This window comes from Phaenicophaeus curvirostris, chromosome 5 (genome assembly GCF_032191515.1).
Source record: "Phaenicophaeus curvirostris isolate KB17595 chromosome 5, BPBGC_Pcur_1.0, whole genome shotgun sequence".
Lineage (NCBI taxonomy): Eukaryota > Metazoa > Chordata > Aves > Cuculiformes > Cuculidae > Phaenicophaeus > Phaenicophaeus curvirostris.
Genome location: NC_091396.1, coordinates 63,266,119 through 63,281,055, shown reverse-complemented (window position 1 = coordinate 63,281,055; position 14,937 = coordinate 63,266,119). Strand labels below are relative to the sequence as shown.

General features: G+C 44.9%; 1 protein-coding gene across 2 annotated transcripts in view; it reads right to left on the bottom strand.

Annotated features, from left to right (window-relative positions):
- HIF1A (hypoxia inducible factor 1 subunit alpha) overlaps window positions 1-14,599 on the bottom strand; it is a 32,151-nt gene extending 17,552 nt beyond the window's left edge. Inside the window, exon 1 of one of the 2 annotated variants that reach the window (XM_069856798.1) lies at window positions 14,450-14,599. In XM_069856798.1, coding sequence (XP_069712899.1) covers window positions 14,450-14,484 — 35 coding nt within the window. In that variant the 5' untranslated portion in view covers window positions 14,485-14,599. Of the gene's footprint in view, window positions 1-4,757; window positions 4,820-14,449 lie in introns of those variants that run through there. The other variant, XM_069856797.1, reaches the window with a different exon arrangement.
- Between the last annotated feature and the right edge of the window lie 338 nt (window positions 14,600-14,937).

Sequence of the window (14,937 nt, the reverse complement as noted above, 5' to 3'; positions counted from 1 at the left end):
CTGCCAAATTCACACTGCCGAGTCTGCGGACCTGTGCAAAAATGATTTAATTAGCACATACCTTGAGAGGTACCACAAGCAACACAGGAAAGCTATTCATCAGCTGATATTGCCTGGGAAATATCGAACTGAGTTCAAAGTAAGCAGTCAAATACATACCCAAAGGAACAGATTTTCAGTCCTTTACCTGATGTACTACCCACAAAAGCCAAAAACCTGCTCAATTTCTGCAGAAACATGCAAGCAACAATACTACCAAGGCTGATGTTGGAAGCATGAATGCCTTGAAACATAAAAGAAGTTTAATGAGCTCCAATAAAGACAAAGAAAGCCATCAGAATTTTCGTGAATGCCTTCATGGTAGCGTACAGCATCCCATCCATCCCCACTCCCACCATCCTCCCCTCCTGCCCCCCTGTCACTGCCAGCAGAAGGAAGCACATGAAGCTTGACTTTCAGAATCATAAGCTTTGTAAGAGTATGATTACTTTTTCTCCTTTGATGGCAAAACCGGACTACTAGATCACAGAAATACAATGCTATTTCTATGTAACGAGAAATGTTAATAAAGGAACATAATAGTAATGGAGATCTTCAGAAAAATAACTGATGGGAACTACAGTGGCAAAAAAAATCCAGACATGCAATGGTTTGGTTTCTGTGAATACAAACTCATGTTCCTCAGAACAGTAACCTAAAATATCTGATAATATTTCATATCTTGCAGATTTCTTCTTGTTCCATTTCCCCGTGATGATAGATGTTCCTGCTCTTGTCATGGATATCTCGGTCTGAGAAGCTTGAGGCTCCTGACAGACAGGTATATCTGGAAACAGCCATTATGAGAAGTCTGACCTGTAATACTGACAAAATATTTTAGCTACATAACCTGATTGATTAAACATTTCTTACTGAAAACAGACCTCAAGTCCCTTTGTCTTGGTGGGAAGCTAAGGGCAGGGGTGAAGAGCCATCTAGATTGTCTTTGTCCTCTTTCTCGGACCACAGTTTTCACTGACAAAGGTAAAACAATTATGCTGCCTTGGAAAGATTCGTGTTTACACCTCTAATTTTTCTTTGTTAGCACTCATTAAAGATCCCTTCACCTGCAGAAACCTCCTCCTACAAGAGAAACTCAAGGCAGAATTACTGGAAGTAAGTGATTCCCATCTGCCTGCGTACCTGCAGTTCTGTCACAGCTTCCTTTGCAACTGCAGGGCACTCTTAAGTTAAAAACCCCACGCTTTGACAACAACGCTGTGCACTTCAAGTCTTCAAGCAAGAGATGAAAACAGACACTAACCTCACAAATTGCGATTTTGGCCTTTTCTATTTTCTTTCTGAGAGCTTGATGCTCCTGAAAACATTTCAGCTATTTTTTAGATTTTTGCCTGGGTTTAGCACAGGTAGCAGCAGACTTCAACATAAACAGCCAAAACTTCTCACAACCATTGAATTATTAGTTACAGACTGAAGCACTGCTCAAATCAAGTTCGTAGTGCTTCCGTTAAAAATTAATCCTGGAGTAAGAGAATCAAGTGCTGCCTGCTGGAGCCCTGCCTGACTTCACGATGGGCAAGGCTCAAGTGCAATGTTGGCACCAGCCAGTGTTGTCCAAGCAGCACAGCCCTCTCTGCCTCTCGCCAGGTATTTCCTTTCAAGAAAGGCTACTACTATAGATAGATATTTAAACTGTACAGCACAACAGTTTGCTATTTTTAGCTGCTGTTTAAAACTAAGCCGTAACCAATCTGAGTAAAACCCAGCCTTTTAAATAGGAAGATTAACTACCAGCTTCAAAGAGCATTTCTTTAATGGATCAAATTAATAGGGAAAAGGTCTTTCACAAATGAGGTTTAATTACCAAGTGAAGTCAGAGTTGCCTCAACATGGGATGCCACCAAATAAAAAGACACACACAAAAAAAAAATCCTTCGCTGTTGCAACTACTCTAAGCTTTGTTACTTCCATTTGCACAAAGTAAATGAAAAAGCACACAATCCCTGCATGTACCTGCCCACAAATTTCTGTGTAGTCTATTAAAGGATTTTGAACTCCCGTACAGAAAATTTATTTCCTAAGTGAGCTCCCTCTCAACAAGATGGAGGAAAAAAAAAGCTCAAGGAAGAGGATTTTAAACAATGAGATGGTAACTGGCACAGAGGCAGTTTAAATGAGTTGAAGTGCCCATGTGCAAGACTCATGGTTTTCATGACAGAAACATGACCTTGTAGAGACAACAGAAAACTGAGCTCCATTTAAAATAAGCCCCAAACTTAAGAGCTGTATTGCAACCTGCTATCAGTCTTGCATGAAACAAAACCTCCTAAAGACTCAGAAGAAAATTGCAGCTGAAGAGTGGATTACGCATGCAATGAAAGTATCAGAAATCCCAGTGCTAGACAGGAAATTGCATGCATTTTCAGGTCTGATGTTTCCTGCACAATTTCATTGCCAGTCATTCATTTGCATTTTATATTTCTGCCACCAGAATACAGAAGCAGAGAGCAATCCAAAGCAGGTTATGCACTGCAGCTCACAGAAAGCAGCATTCCGCTGATGGTTTTACCCCAATATCTAGCACATTTTCTGTCTAGAAGATGCAGACATGCAATAGCTGAATAAACATCTGAGTTCCAAAAGATAGCTGAGCTACAGACCCAGAGCAAAAAGGAATTTCACCACCAGGCTTGCTGCAGCTGAATGGAGAGCTCAGCTGAAGGATATTACCCGGGCTCCCAACTCACTGCCTCATATCAAAAAGGCTTTAAGATATGACTAGGTGAATATAAACACAGTTTTATAGCAAGAATTGGCCCCACAACCTTCAGAACAAAACAGCCAGCAGCAATCCCATGTGTAGTTACAGATTTTAACGCAGCTTCTGTACTCAAATGGGCAATTCCTGCAACTAAGGGCCAGAGCGTCTCGCAGACCAAATCACAACTCCCCTTACCACCCCAAAGACCCCTCCTTGCCTGTGATTCTCCATCCAATCTTCTAAATAAAGCCCACAGTTTTCACCTCCTCAAGTGTAGAACTAATCAAGAGCCACATTTAAAGCTGCCTTGTTCCACCTTATTTACCATCTGTAACTAAGATGAAAAGAACCCTGGAAAATGCCCTCAGCAAATGATAAATTTCAACTAAAAATTATTAACTATATTAAAAGTGGTCAACAGATAGATCTTAAAATATTTAACACATCAACTTTGTCTCCCAGTTTCTTAAATCATCATGCAGTGTCAATATTACATTAACACAAGTAATCAGCTGGGCTTTTCTCCTGTTAACTATTTTCTAGCCTCTCATTCTAACTTACTGTTTCTCTAATCACATTTCTATACAGCTGATTTTAGTTCTCATTTAAATAGCTATTTTGCATATATGAGTTAATCCAGGCTCATCTTTCTTGATCCAGACTTGGGCACATTCTAAAAAATAAATAAGCATCTTCCAACAGCAATTCACTTTTTCTCTTTAAAATTGTTTCCTACAATTGATTTGCTTTGCATTTTTTATTTATTCTTAAAGAGTTGTATAGAAGTATGACATGTAGAAACAATATGATCCAAATGGATAGCATGCCTCAAATCTGATACCATTTCATTATTGAACTTTAACTAGTTTTCACCTCTGACATTAATTCCCGTAATTTGCCAGTACAAGACTCCTTATGCAATCTTTTCACATTAGATAGAACCTCTCCCAGGACTATTAATCTAGTAGTGGAAATAGTTGGCTTCGCAGTGGAGTCACAAAGACTGTATCTACCATAATACAGCTTCACTTTTTCTTCATTATGCAAAAAGACAAGATGCAGCTATTGCAATGAAATAATCCCCTAATAGTTCTATGTCATCATGATGGTACTGAAACTTAAAAAGCTGACCTTAAAGTGGCCACAAATTTAGCTTTTAAGGTTGAATTTTTTCCTGCAGTTGGTATAAAGCTGTCATCTTTTCCTACCTAGCCTAAAACAGATGCTTCTGCCAGCACAGCTGTATGGGACAGACAATTCCTGGTTTGCAGCTGTAGCCCAACAGAACATTCCAAAACAGGTAACGACACACCAGCATAACTGGCTGTGTTCATGGGGAACAGCTGAAGAGCTCTACCCTGGGCATGTCTGTGCTGACCACTGTCACTGACCACACAACAGCACAAATCACCCAACAAACACCAACTAGACACAAGCTCACTTAAAAGATGCAGATGCCACAGAGCCTTTTTACAACAGAACTTTTCTCTCTTGATTGTGCTGAATATGCAGTCATTCAATTTTCTTCACTGTTTGTTGGAACTGTTTTGTCCAGTGCTGCTAGCCACAATACTAAATTATTCTTCCATGGAAAGAAGTGTTAGGCAAGCCTAGAGCTTTGCACGGAGAAACCAAACCAGTATAACTCAGCATCCCTAATGACTTCATAAAAAAAAAAAAAAAAAGAGGGTTTATAATGTAAGAGAACACCACCAAATCCAGTTATTTAAATATATGGCGAATTAATAATGCAAGTATTCTTAAAAAAACCCCAAAACCCAACAAACTCATCTCTCACCTAACAGACAATGAATACAACAATTAGCCCCTTATCCCCTGTGAAATACTTGTAAGTTGAGTTGATCAACTTCAGCAGAGGGCCAACAGAGCTGGAGGATTGGCACTATGAGAAGGACCCACACAAAACATGACCCACAGCTGCAGGCAGCCCTAAAAGCCCCACTCCCCTCTTGCCTCCCTTCCAGCAGCAGCATACCTGTCTGGCCTGACAACAGCCGAGATACAGCAGCATGGACTCTGCATTGTTCAGCAGGAAAATGACAGAACAGCTTGTGAGTCAAGGGTAGAGGCAACTGGGTCCACTATACTTGGTCTTGCAAGAGAGCCCAACCTTTGCTGCTGTTTAAAGATGAGAAAAGCCGGGCAACGGGATGAGGAAGAAAAGGGGCAGAGGATCAGCTTCGGCTTGTGTGCCAGCTTACACGGTTACTCATTTCTGGTATCCAAACACCCCTCCCAGTGGTAAGGGGGAAGGCATGCACTCTCCAACACTTGCTGCGAAGTCTGAAATTTTCAGTGGAATAGTGAGGCTTTCTAAGAACTGTAACATATTTGGAAACCCTCCATATATGGTACCTTTCCCAAATTGGTTAGGAGGGGTGGCTCCTTCCTTCTGCTGCTGATTTACAGTACTAGTGCAACCTCTCAGCTACCAATTCACAATGAACTCTTGGTTACAGATTTGCCTCTTCTTGCTTTGACGCAATTTTCTTTGAGTATTATTGCTTTCACCATTACAGTCAATTTTATTTAAACATTCGCCTTAGTTTACAGTCTGTGTACAGAGTTCTTGTGAGGAAAGTACCAATCAAAGAAAAAACCCTACACAAATCTTGTGTGTAATCACAGGCATGTGATTTTCTAGAAGAAAGTCTTGCTTGTTATGAATTAATGAACATTACAGCCCAGTAACTCCACACAGAAAAAGAAATCAGAGATTCCTTGCATACTAAGATTTAAGAGATTTAACTGCAGAAACTAGCACAATAACCAAGTACGGACACAACACTTCTGTTTGTTCTTTCCTTTGTACATCACGTTCTGACAAAGCAATTTGAACTATTTTTTTTACATAAGGGCATTTACCATAACTTGACCACCACCAAAAATAAACCCTAACTAAAAAACTAACAAATAAAAAAAGCAAGCAGGCAGTTCAGACTGAATTAGCTACAGCAGCACAAGCAGTTTGAGTGAAGAGTGGAACACATTACTATTTGCAAACGACAGTGGGGAGAGGCAGTGAGAAGAGACTAGAGCTATGCGTTAACTTGCAAAGCGAAGTCTTACTCTGAAGACAATGAGGTCTGTATAAACATCAATTTTACAGACAGGTGAATTACAGCACATAGGACCCAGCAGCACAGCCCGGAATTCCCAAACCCAGCACAGGACCACACTGACAAAATTATCCGTCACCTGTATTTGGCCTTGAAGTGACCTGAAACCCCAACTCCCCAACCATGTCCCCAATTAGAAAGTGCGAGTAAGAAGGTAAAAGCTTCCAAAATTAGTATTTCTAATTCAGAACAAGGTGAAGTGATTCTGCTGTGTCTTGCTACACAACGTAACCCACTGATATTTTACCTTCGCATAGTAATTTACTGTTTTAAAATAACCGCGTGTCATACAGTGGTTGCTTGTAAGAAAATTCTGTTTATTTTCCAACTAGTTTATTTGTCTTTTTCCTAGAATAATTTTTTTTTCTTTTAATTAGCTACACTCTGCCCTTCAAGATAAAAGATACATGGCAGTTAAACTCTGATTATGACTACAGAAAAACCACAGCTATTCAAAGGAGGTATCTGGACATGGGCTTGACAGAACTAGCCACTAAGCGCTCCCCTCCCTTCAACCCTAGTGCTTTTGCTTCTACCAGGATCACAAAGATGATGCAAAAGATATCCCTGAGACATGTGTCAGGCTCTCAGTTAATAATGTTTTAGCTATGAACCGGTCTATCTTCAGACAGATGCAAAGCCTTGATAAAGTAACCAATTTTAGTGTAATTTATGATTTTAAAATAGGTTTATTTTATGTCATTGCATTTGGGTTTTCCAGACTGGAAGCTGGACATTTTCCCATCATTGCTTCCATCCAGCTTCTTGTCCCTTCACCTCACATTCCCCAACTGCTTTCAGCTAACAGCATATTACATGATCAAAGGTTTTAAGAACTAAAAAAGCCAAAATAGCAGAGAAAACTTTATTTTCCTGTACAAATAAAGAACGAATGGATCCACTAAGCAGTCAAGAAAAGCACTTACAGCAAAAGCTAAGACAAAAAGCCTGCACCAACGTCAGCCCAAAGTCTAGCAGATTCAACAAGGCAGACAGCAAAAGTCCTTTCTGTAGGACTGAGAATTGAAGACTCCCATCACCAGCTAAATCACAAACAGCTTCTCATTTCTTTAGCTTAACTAGTAGAGGCTGCAGGTTTTACACTTTATGGGTACGACTGTCTTCTGTTCCTTGGAGCATGTTTCCATCCCTTCCAAGGGGTGTAAGCACGGAGGAAACATGAGGTAACCCTCTCCTCTACTAACTCCTTCTAGTGTAACAGCAAAACATCTACTTCCCTCACATGTGAACAGCATGAAATAATTTCATGAAAATGGGAGTGCTGGCCTCAAATTCTTTTGGTTCTTGAAATGCAAGAAGCATCATAAAGTAACAACAATCAGGTTTTGACTTAGGATTTACAGTGGAACTACTCACTCTGGTAAACAAAAGGGTCATCTTTTCCAGATAACGCTTCCAGGATTATTAAAAATTTATTTGAAAAGGTTATTTAATAAAGTTACTTGGCAAAACCTTCTGCTGTTGTAAATACAGCAGCGCAGTTCGGTGCCACTGGTTGTTTCCTTGCTTCTTCACTTGAACTCTCAGGCTCTATTTTAATGTAGAGTTACAAGTTCTGTTGTAATATTTTTCCTCAAAATGCTGAACAAGCATTCATTCAAACCAAAGCGACTTAAACAGAAACTGCACAGTGTCTCTCCTAACCAAGTTTATTACACATTGGATATCTTTAAGGATAATGGGTCTTCCTGAAGCACCAGTTCTTCACTGCTAGCAGAGCCATTTCAAACATCTTGGTAGTAAACTATCTCAGCATTTCAGAAGGCTACATTTCTCTGCAAGTCAAACTATTATCAGGTTTCAATGAGAGAGCAATGACAGATTATGCATACAATGAAATTCCCCTTTATCGATGCCCTTGCTCCAAGATCTTGGACCAAACCCCCAGGCTGGTATGAACAGGCATAGCTTCAATGAACCTGTGCTAATTTACATCAACTGAGGCTATGGCTCCACATCAAAGAACCCTGAAGTGTTCGTCACCTACATAAACTGTATTTAAAAAAAATATATATGCTGGCATGTATTCACTTGATTTCATGTTCATGCTTCTAATAATCTCAGAACTTTATTTTCACAGACACTTTTATTCTTAGCTAAATAGCAGAGGTCTCAGTAGAGGAAAACCTTAACAGCCTTCATATCCAATGGTAATTTGGAAACCTGAGTCTTTCCTGAATTTTCAGTCATTAGTTAAAGTAAAAAGGCTCACCTTCTCTCCTGGGCCATTTCTGTAGATTACAATGACATAAAGACCCTGAGCGTCTCCCGTTTCAGAACAGTTCTCAGTGGAAAACTCAGATTTTCCTGCACGCTTTTCCGCCTGCTCCAATACAAAGGAGGTTTCACCAGAGAAACTCAAAATGCTCAAACTTTCTCAAATTCAAGAGAGAAAGGGCTGTTATAACATGAAAAGATGATTAAGGCCCAACTCCTTCCCATGCATTACCTAGGTGGTTTTCTAAGGCATGTAAACACCTGCCTGTATAACTGTGTATGTGAAGATAAAAGCAGCATTTGAGCTGATGACTTGTAATCTGGAACATTCCTTCCTTTTGGACATCAGCTAGATAGACATGGGTTACTGCACCTTCTTGCTAAGGTTCTTTCGAGATTTGTTTTTGTTTTGAAGCTGTTTGGTCTTTAAAGAATACATATTGTAATAAGATTAGTATTTGCATCTCCTTGAAAAAGCAGTATAATCAGGAAAATCTAGATGCTCCCGTCTACCACCACTGAACTTCCCCATGGGTTTACTTAGCAATGCACACTCCACAATCGTATGAGAATTATTCTGTTGGCATATTATAACACCAAGCTCTTCAAGAATAAATTGAGATAATATTGCTTGATTCTCTTCCACAGTACAAAAAAAATGAATTCTCAAGGATCAGCAGCTTCTGTCACTCAGTATCCCCTTTAATACCTAAAAATCTCACACTAGCCTACTTTAAATCCAGCTTTCTAACACAAACTGATACAATCCTACTACTGACCACCACAAACACGCTCAAAAATCCATTGTTAAACATAGGCTCAGAAAGATTCTTCAAGGCTTTCGGGCAGAAGCACACCAAAGAAAACACGCACACTCTTAAGAGCCTCAGAAGAGTTTGGGCTTACGCCACGCAACAGTGCTGACATTTGCTACTATTTTTTCTTCCACTCTACTATCATCAGAGTCCTGCTAACAGCCTTATAAACTCCATGCATTATAGTTCAAGGATAGGGAAGAACAAAGGTCTACAGTCATTTTCACAATGCGCAGAGAAGGAAACGAGGACCTGTAAGTAACTGCATGCTGTCACATTGCTGACCGAAGCCTACACATGACAGCAGGACAGTCGTCTTTGGTCTCTCTTCTGGTGCAACAGAAACACAGCAAGCAACCGTGATTCTCAGGGCTTACAAAGAACATACACCAGCATGATCTTAACCTAAAGAAGCCCCTGACAGACATTTCTGGGAAGAGAGAAAACAACCAGAAAATGGGGATGGCTATTAAAGACTAAAATCCACTTTCCACTTCTACCTTTAAACCAATAGTTGACTTAATCACCGGACTTAATTTGCTGCTACATTTGCTTCCCCCCTGTCCAAAATGGTCCCAGGTGTGCCCCAGAGATGGCAGAAAGGAAGAGCATTAAAACAGAAGGCCAAGTTGCTAAAAAAGCTTGGAAGTACTTGAAATAAAAACCGTCTACCATCTCATCACCCTGTTACAGACCACTTGACAACCTGGATCACACCTACACTAGATCTCTCTGCTAAGTGCGGACTGGCTGTTTATATCTCAAGCATGCCAAGCAAGAGACCCTGACTGCAGACAGACAACATTATGTTTTGAAAAGGCAAAGGCAGCATAATCGTAAACAAAAAAACCCAGAAATCTATCCCACTGCTTCCATCAACATACTGCCAAATACTCAAGAGCCTCACTAATAAAAGGAAACCAAAGCACCAACAGTGCAAAATTAGGAAAAATATCTGCAGTAGGCAAATCCTTCCCAGCTACTCTTCCTCCATTTGCAGTGACTTGATAACAAGGAGGAAGGGCAGTAGCACTATGCTGTTCCCTTCAACTTCAGTGGGCACTGGAAAGTAATTTCTGATTGCCTTTATTAAAGGAATTCAAATCTGTTTCATGTTTGAGGAAATGGCAAATAACAGACAACACAGGCACTACCACCAGGTAAGCCCTATGGCAAGGCAAACAATCCCGAAAAATCCAGAAAGCAATAAAAACACTGTGCTGTAAGCCAGAAAGCACTCTGCCCTGCTCTGCCCCGTACCTGCAGGGAGACTATCTACTGAAAAGATTTCTCCTCTTCTTACAACAGGTAGAGAGGTACAGTTAGAGCGTATACAAAAGGGTTTTGTACTCCCTTTCGACTCAGTTCCACCAGCGTTGAAAGAAATTAACAAAGAGCAATGGCATGTACAATCCCAACGACCTCACACATGTTTAAGAAAAAACAGCAGTAGCCATTGCCCCTCAGAGATCAGCACAGAACTCAGGCTTCTCAACAATTTTGGAGCTAGACCTCAGTGGCAGAGACCCAGCAGTAAACCCCTGGTCTTTCAAATCACCTCCTTAAACACTAGATATTAGGTTTAAAGTCCCAGCTTTAGGAAACTGAAAAACTGAAGTTCTTCTGCAAGACACTCACTGCAAGTCACTTCAAGTGATTTCTGCTTCTCATTTTTATTTAGCATCCATACCATTAAATACACATATATTAAGCTACAAGTAAGGTCTTAAAACAGTCCAAGACTCATTTTGGTAGTGTACCTACCAGCTGCAAGCCACCCCCAAAGCAACCAGTAACCCTAAACAGCTCATTTACATAAAATGGTGCAAGAATTACTCTGCTAATAGTGAAGTGTCACACAGACCTGGGGAAAAACTTTTCTTACCATCAACTATCTGCACACTGGAATTTGATAAAAAAATACTGAGAAAAATAAGCATACTTCTCAAAAACAGCCTTAGATTTGAACCAAATCAAGAGAAAATAGGGAACAAAGCTCCCAACAACACTGTTTTACCCACTGTACGCACCGAGATAAACTCACTCCTTGTAGCACATGGGGAAAATCCCAGCATCAAGTGAAAATGATGCAAGTACTGAAGAACGGCTAAAACCCAAATAACTCAATACCTTATCACGTTGCTGGTATTTCATTTCTTATGGAATCTTAACCCCTGTAGGTACACGAGAAGCTCAGGACTACATCAAAGAATGGAATAAATAAACGAGTAAATTAATCCACACTTCAGTTACTCTTATGACTGAATTTCACTTATGTAAGACATTCACACACACTTGGTCAAATTCAGTATTTTCTGCATCTCACAGCATGTAATTAAGCACACAACAAGAAGCTTCACTTCAACTATCAAGAGCTAAACACTATTCAAATACAAGCACAGGGAGGGACAAGGAATAAAAGGATCTTAACACGTCAAAACTGAAGTGCACTACATATACAACCAGCCAAAGTTTTATCATCAAAGAACAGAACTGGAAGGTCTTCTGAAGATGGACACCATCAAACCTAAACCCTTCTAAAACAACCCAGATTCTTGAGAAACACTTGAGATTTTCAATAAATTCTCTGGTAAGCTCACATCCTTCCCTTTTTGTTTAGCCATCTTTGCTCAACTGCACATTCACAGCCCTCAGGATGAGTGCACCACAGATACAAGTTTATGTTTCCAATTAAAAAATACCCTACAACAGAAGTAATCTTAATATTCCTTACTGTTTTATAAGAAACATTCCTAACTTTGAACTCAGTCTACAGGAAAGAGAAAAAAATTCTCTTTTTTAAGCTCTGCCTTTAGGAAGGAAGGATAAGCTTTGCATACCGATTCTTACATTCTGAAGAAAGCAGATTACATCCAGGATAAGGAAATTGCAAAAAAAGTACCCAAGTAGGACAGAATAGTAAGTAAAAAAACAACAAATGCTCAAGGGCGAAAAAATAAAGCAGCCCAAACCAAAACCCAGCAACACAGAACAACTTAAGTCTCAAGCCCCCATTATAGACCTGCCACTAGATTTGGGCAGCAGAGCAAAGCTTAGAATAACTCCTTCTGCTGCAACATTTTCTCCTAGACTTCTCTGTAGCCATTAGCTTTGAGGAGAAAAACCGAAGGCTACGGAACCGGCGTCACCTCAGGTACTTCACTGCGTGGATTCCATTAGACCAAAAGCTACCTCTGCCCGTCCCTGCTCCAGCAGTGCCATAACTTCCAACCTTCACAACTTCCAACCTCTACAGGGATGGCTCTGTCCCAGTGTCCTGGAGGTGAGGTGCTCCCTGCACCCCGCACAAAGCTCACCACCCATTTTAAAAAGCCAGACGCTCTCCCTTCCAAACACAACTTACACCCCAAACACTTACTACGCTTAACCTACTCATACGGCCCTTGGATAAGATTAATCTTAAAAAAATAAAGCTATTGATATCGCTATAAACAAACGGTGTCTCCTGCGCAATCGTAGAGTGGTTTGGGTTGGAAGGGGCCTCAAAGCCCATCCAGTTCCAACCCCTGCAGGGACATCTCACTGGATCAGGTTGCTCCAAGCCCATCCAACCTGGCCTTGAACACCTCCAGGGATGGGGCAGCCATAGCTTCCCTGGGCAATTAATCCCCCCACAAATCGCACCAGAGCAGGGATCCCGACCCCCAAATACTCCCAAATCCCCAACTTCACCCATGGAAGAAAGGCTTTTAAGGCTTTTTATTTCCCCTTCCTAATCGGAGCTAACAATCCTCGGTGAATTATTCATACTCCACTCACATTGTCCAGCCTCCTTCCCCCAGCGGGTTTTGGTCTGGAGGGTGCGTGGAGGGGTGTTTAATCTTAATATTTCCCGATTCCCGAACGGGAAATGGTCCCGAACACCGCGGGCTCGGGGGAACAAAGCGCAATCCCCTTCCCACCCGCTCCTTTCCAGGAGCCCCCGAGATCCAGGCGTCCCTCCTCCCATCCCCCCCAACCCCGCATCCCACTCCATTCCCCAACAAGATCACAGGGCAATAAAAAAAAAACCCGTGGCTAAACCCCAGCCCGTGGCCGCGGCCCCAGGGCAGCGGGACGAGCCCCGAGCGGCCCCGCCGCGCTCCCCCCGCCGACAAAATGGCGACGTGGACGGCGGGGAGGAGGAGGAGGAGGAATGAAAGAGAGAAGCGCTCGGCGGGCTGGGGGAGCGCGGGGACGGAGGGAGGGGAACAGAGGATGGGGAGAGGGAACAAAGCGGGGGAAGCCGAGGGGGGAGAAGGGGGAGAGAGGGGGAGCAATAGGGGGGAGGCGATGAGGGGAGCAGTGAGGGGGGGGAGGCGATGAGGGGAGCAGTGGGGGGGGGGAGGCGATGAGGGGAGCAGTGAGGGGGGGGGAGGCGATGAGGGGAGCAGTGAGGGGGGGGGAGGCGATGAGGGGAGCAGTGAGGGGGGGGGAGGCGATGAGGGGAGCAGTGAGGGGGGGGGAGGCGATGAGGGGAGCAGTGAGGGGGGGGGAGGCGATGAGGGGAGCAGTGAGGGGGGGGGAGGCGATGAGGGGAGCAGTGAGGGGGGGGGAGGCGATGAGGGGAGCAGTGAGGGGGGGGGAGGCGATGAGGGGAGCAGTGAGGGGGGGGAGGCGATGAGGGGAGCAGTGAGGGGGGGGAGGCGATGAGGGGAGCAGTGAGGGGGGGGAGGCGATGAGGGGAGCAGTGAGGGGGGGAGGCGATGAGGGGAGCAGTGAGGGGGGGGAGGCGATGAGGGGAGCAGTGAGGGGGGGGAGGCGATGAGGGGAGCAGTGAGGGGGGGGAGGCGATGAGGGGAGCAGTGAGGGGGGGGAGGCGATGAGGGGAGCAGTGAGGGGGGGAGGCGATGAGGGGAGCAGTGAGGGGGGGGAGGCGATGAGGGGAGCAGTGAGGGGGGGGAGGCGATGAGGGGAGCAGTGAGGGGGGGAGGCGATGAGGGGAGCAGTGAGGGGGGGAGGCGATGAGGGGAGCAGTGAGGGGGGGGAGGCGATGAGGGGAGCAGTGGGGGGGGAGGCGATGAGGGGAGCAGTGGGGGGGGGGAGGCGATGAGGGGAGCAGTGAGGGGGGGGAGGCGATGAGGGGAGCAGTGAGGGGGGGGAGGCGATGAGGGGAGCAGTGAGGGGGGGGAGGCGATGAGGGGAGCAGTGAGGGGGGGGAGGCGATGAGGGGAGCAGTGAGGGGGGGGGGGAGGCGATGAGGGGAGCACCAGGGGGTGGGGTGAAAAGGCGATGAGGGGAGCACCGGAGGGGGGGGGGGGGTGTGAGGCGATGAGGGGAGCAGTGAGGGGCGGGGGGGCGGGAAGGGGAGACCAAGGGAGGAACGATGGAGGAGCATAGAGGAGGGGTCGTGAAGCCTAAGGATGGGGGGTGGGGGGGATCGGGAAGAGGAGCACCGGAGGAAGCGAGATGGAGCGATTGAGGATGGGGGAGGCGATAGGGGAGCAGGGAAGAGGGGGGATGGAGAGGGGCTCGGGGGCCGCCGCTGCCGGTACCTCTTCTTGTCGGTGACGCCGCCGGGGCTGTCCATAGCGGCCGTGGCTGGCGCTGCCGGCCGGGAGCGCGGCGGGCAGATGGCGGCGCGGGGCCGGGTGTGGGGCCGCGCGGGCTCGGCGCGGCGGGGCCGGGGCGGCGGCGGCGCGCGCGGAGGGGCGGGCGCGGGCGGCCCCACGCGGCCAATGGGGAGCGGCGGCGCCGGCCCGGCCCCTGCGCCCCAGGGCTCAGCTGAGCGCCCAGCTGGCGGCGGGCGGCGCCGCGCGGTCCTAGCGCCCGCCGGCCACGGGGTCCGGAACCGTGCGGGGTCGGAGAGTAAGCGAACCGTGGAATCACGGGATCGTAGAATCACAGAATCGTAGAACAGCAGAACCACAAGATTATAGAATCACAGAATCGTAGAATAACAGAATCGTAGAATCATAGAGTCACAGGATCAGAGAAAAACAGAACCATAGAATCACTAAATCACAGACTAGGAGAAGAACAG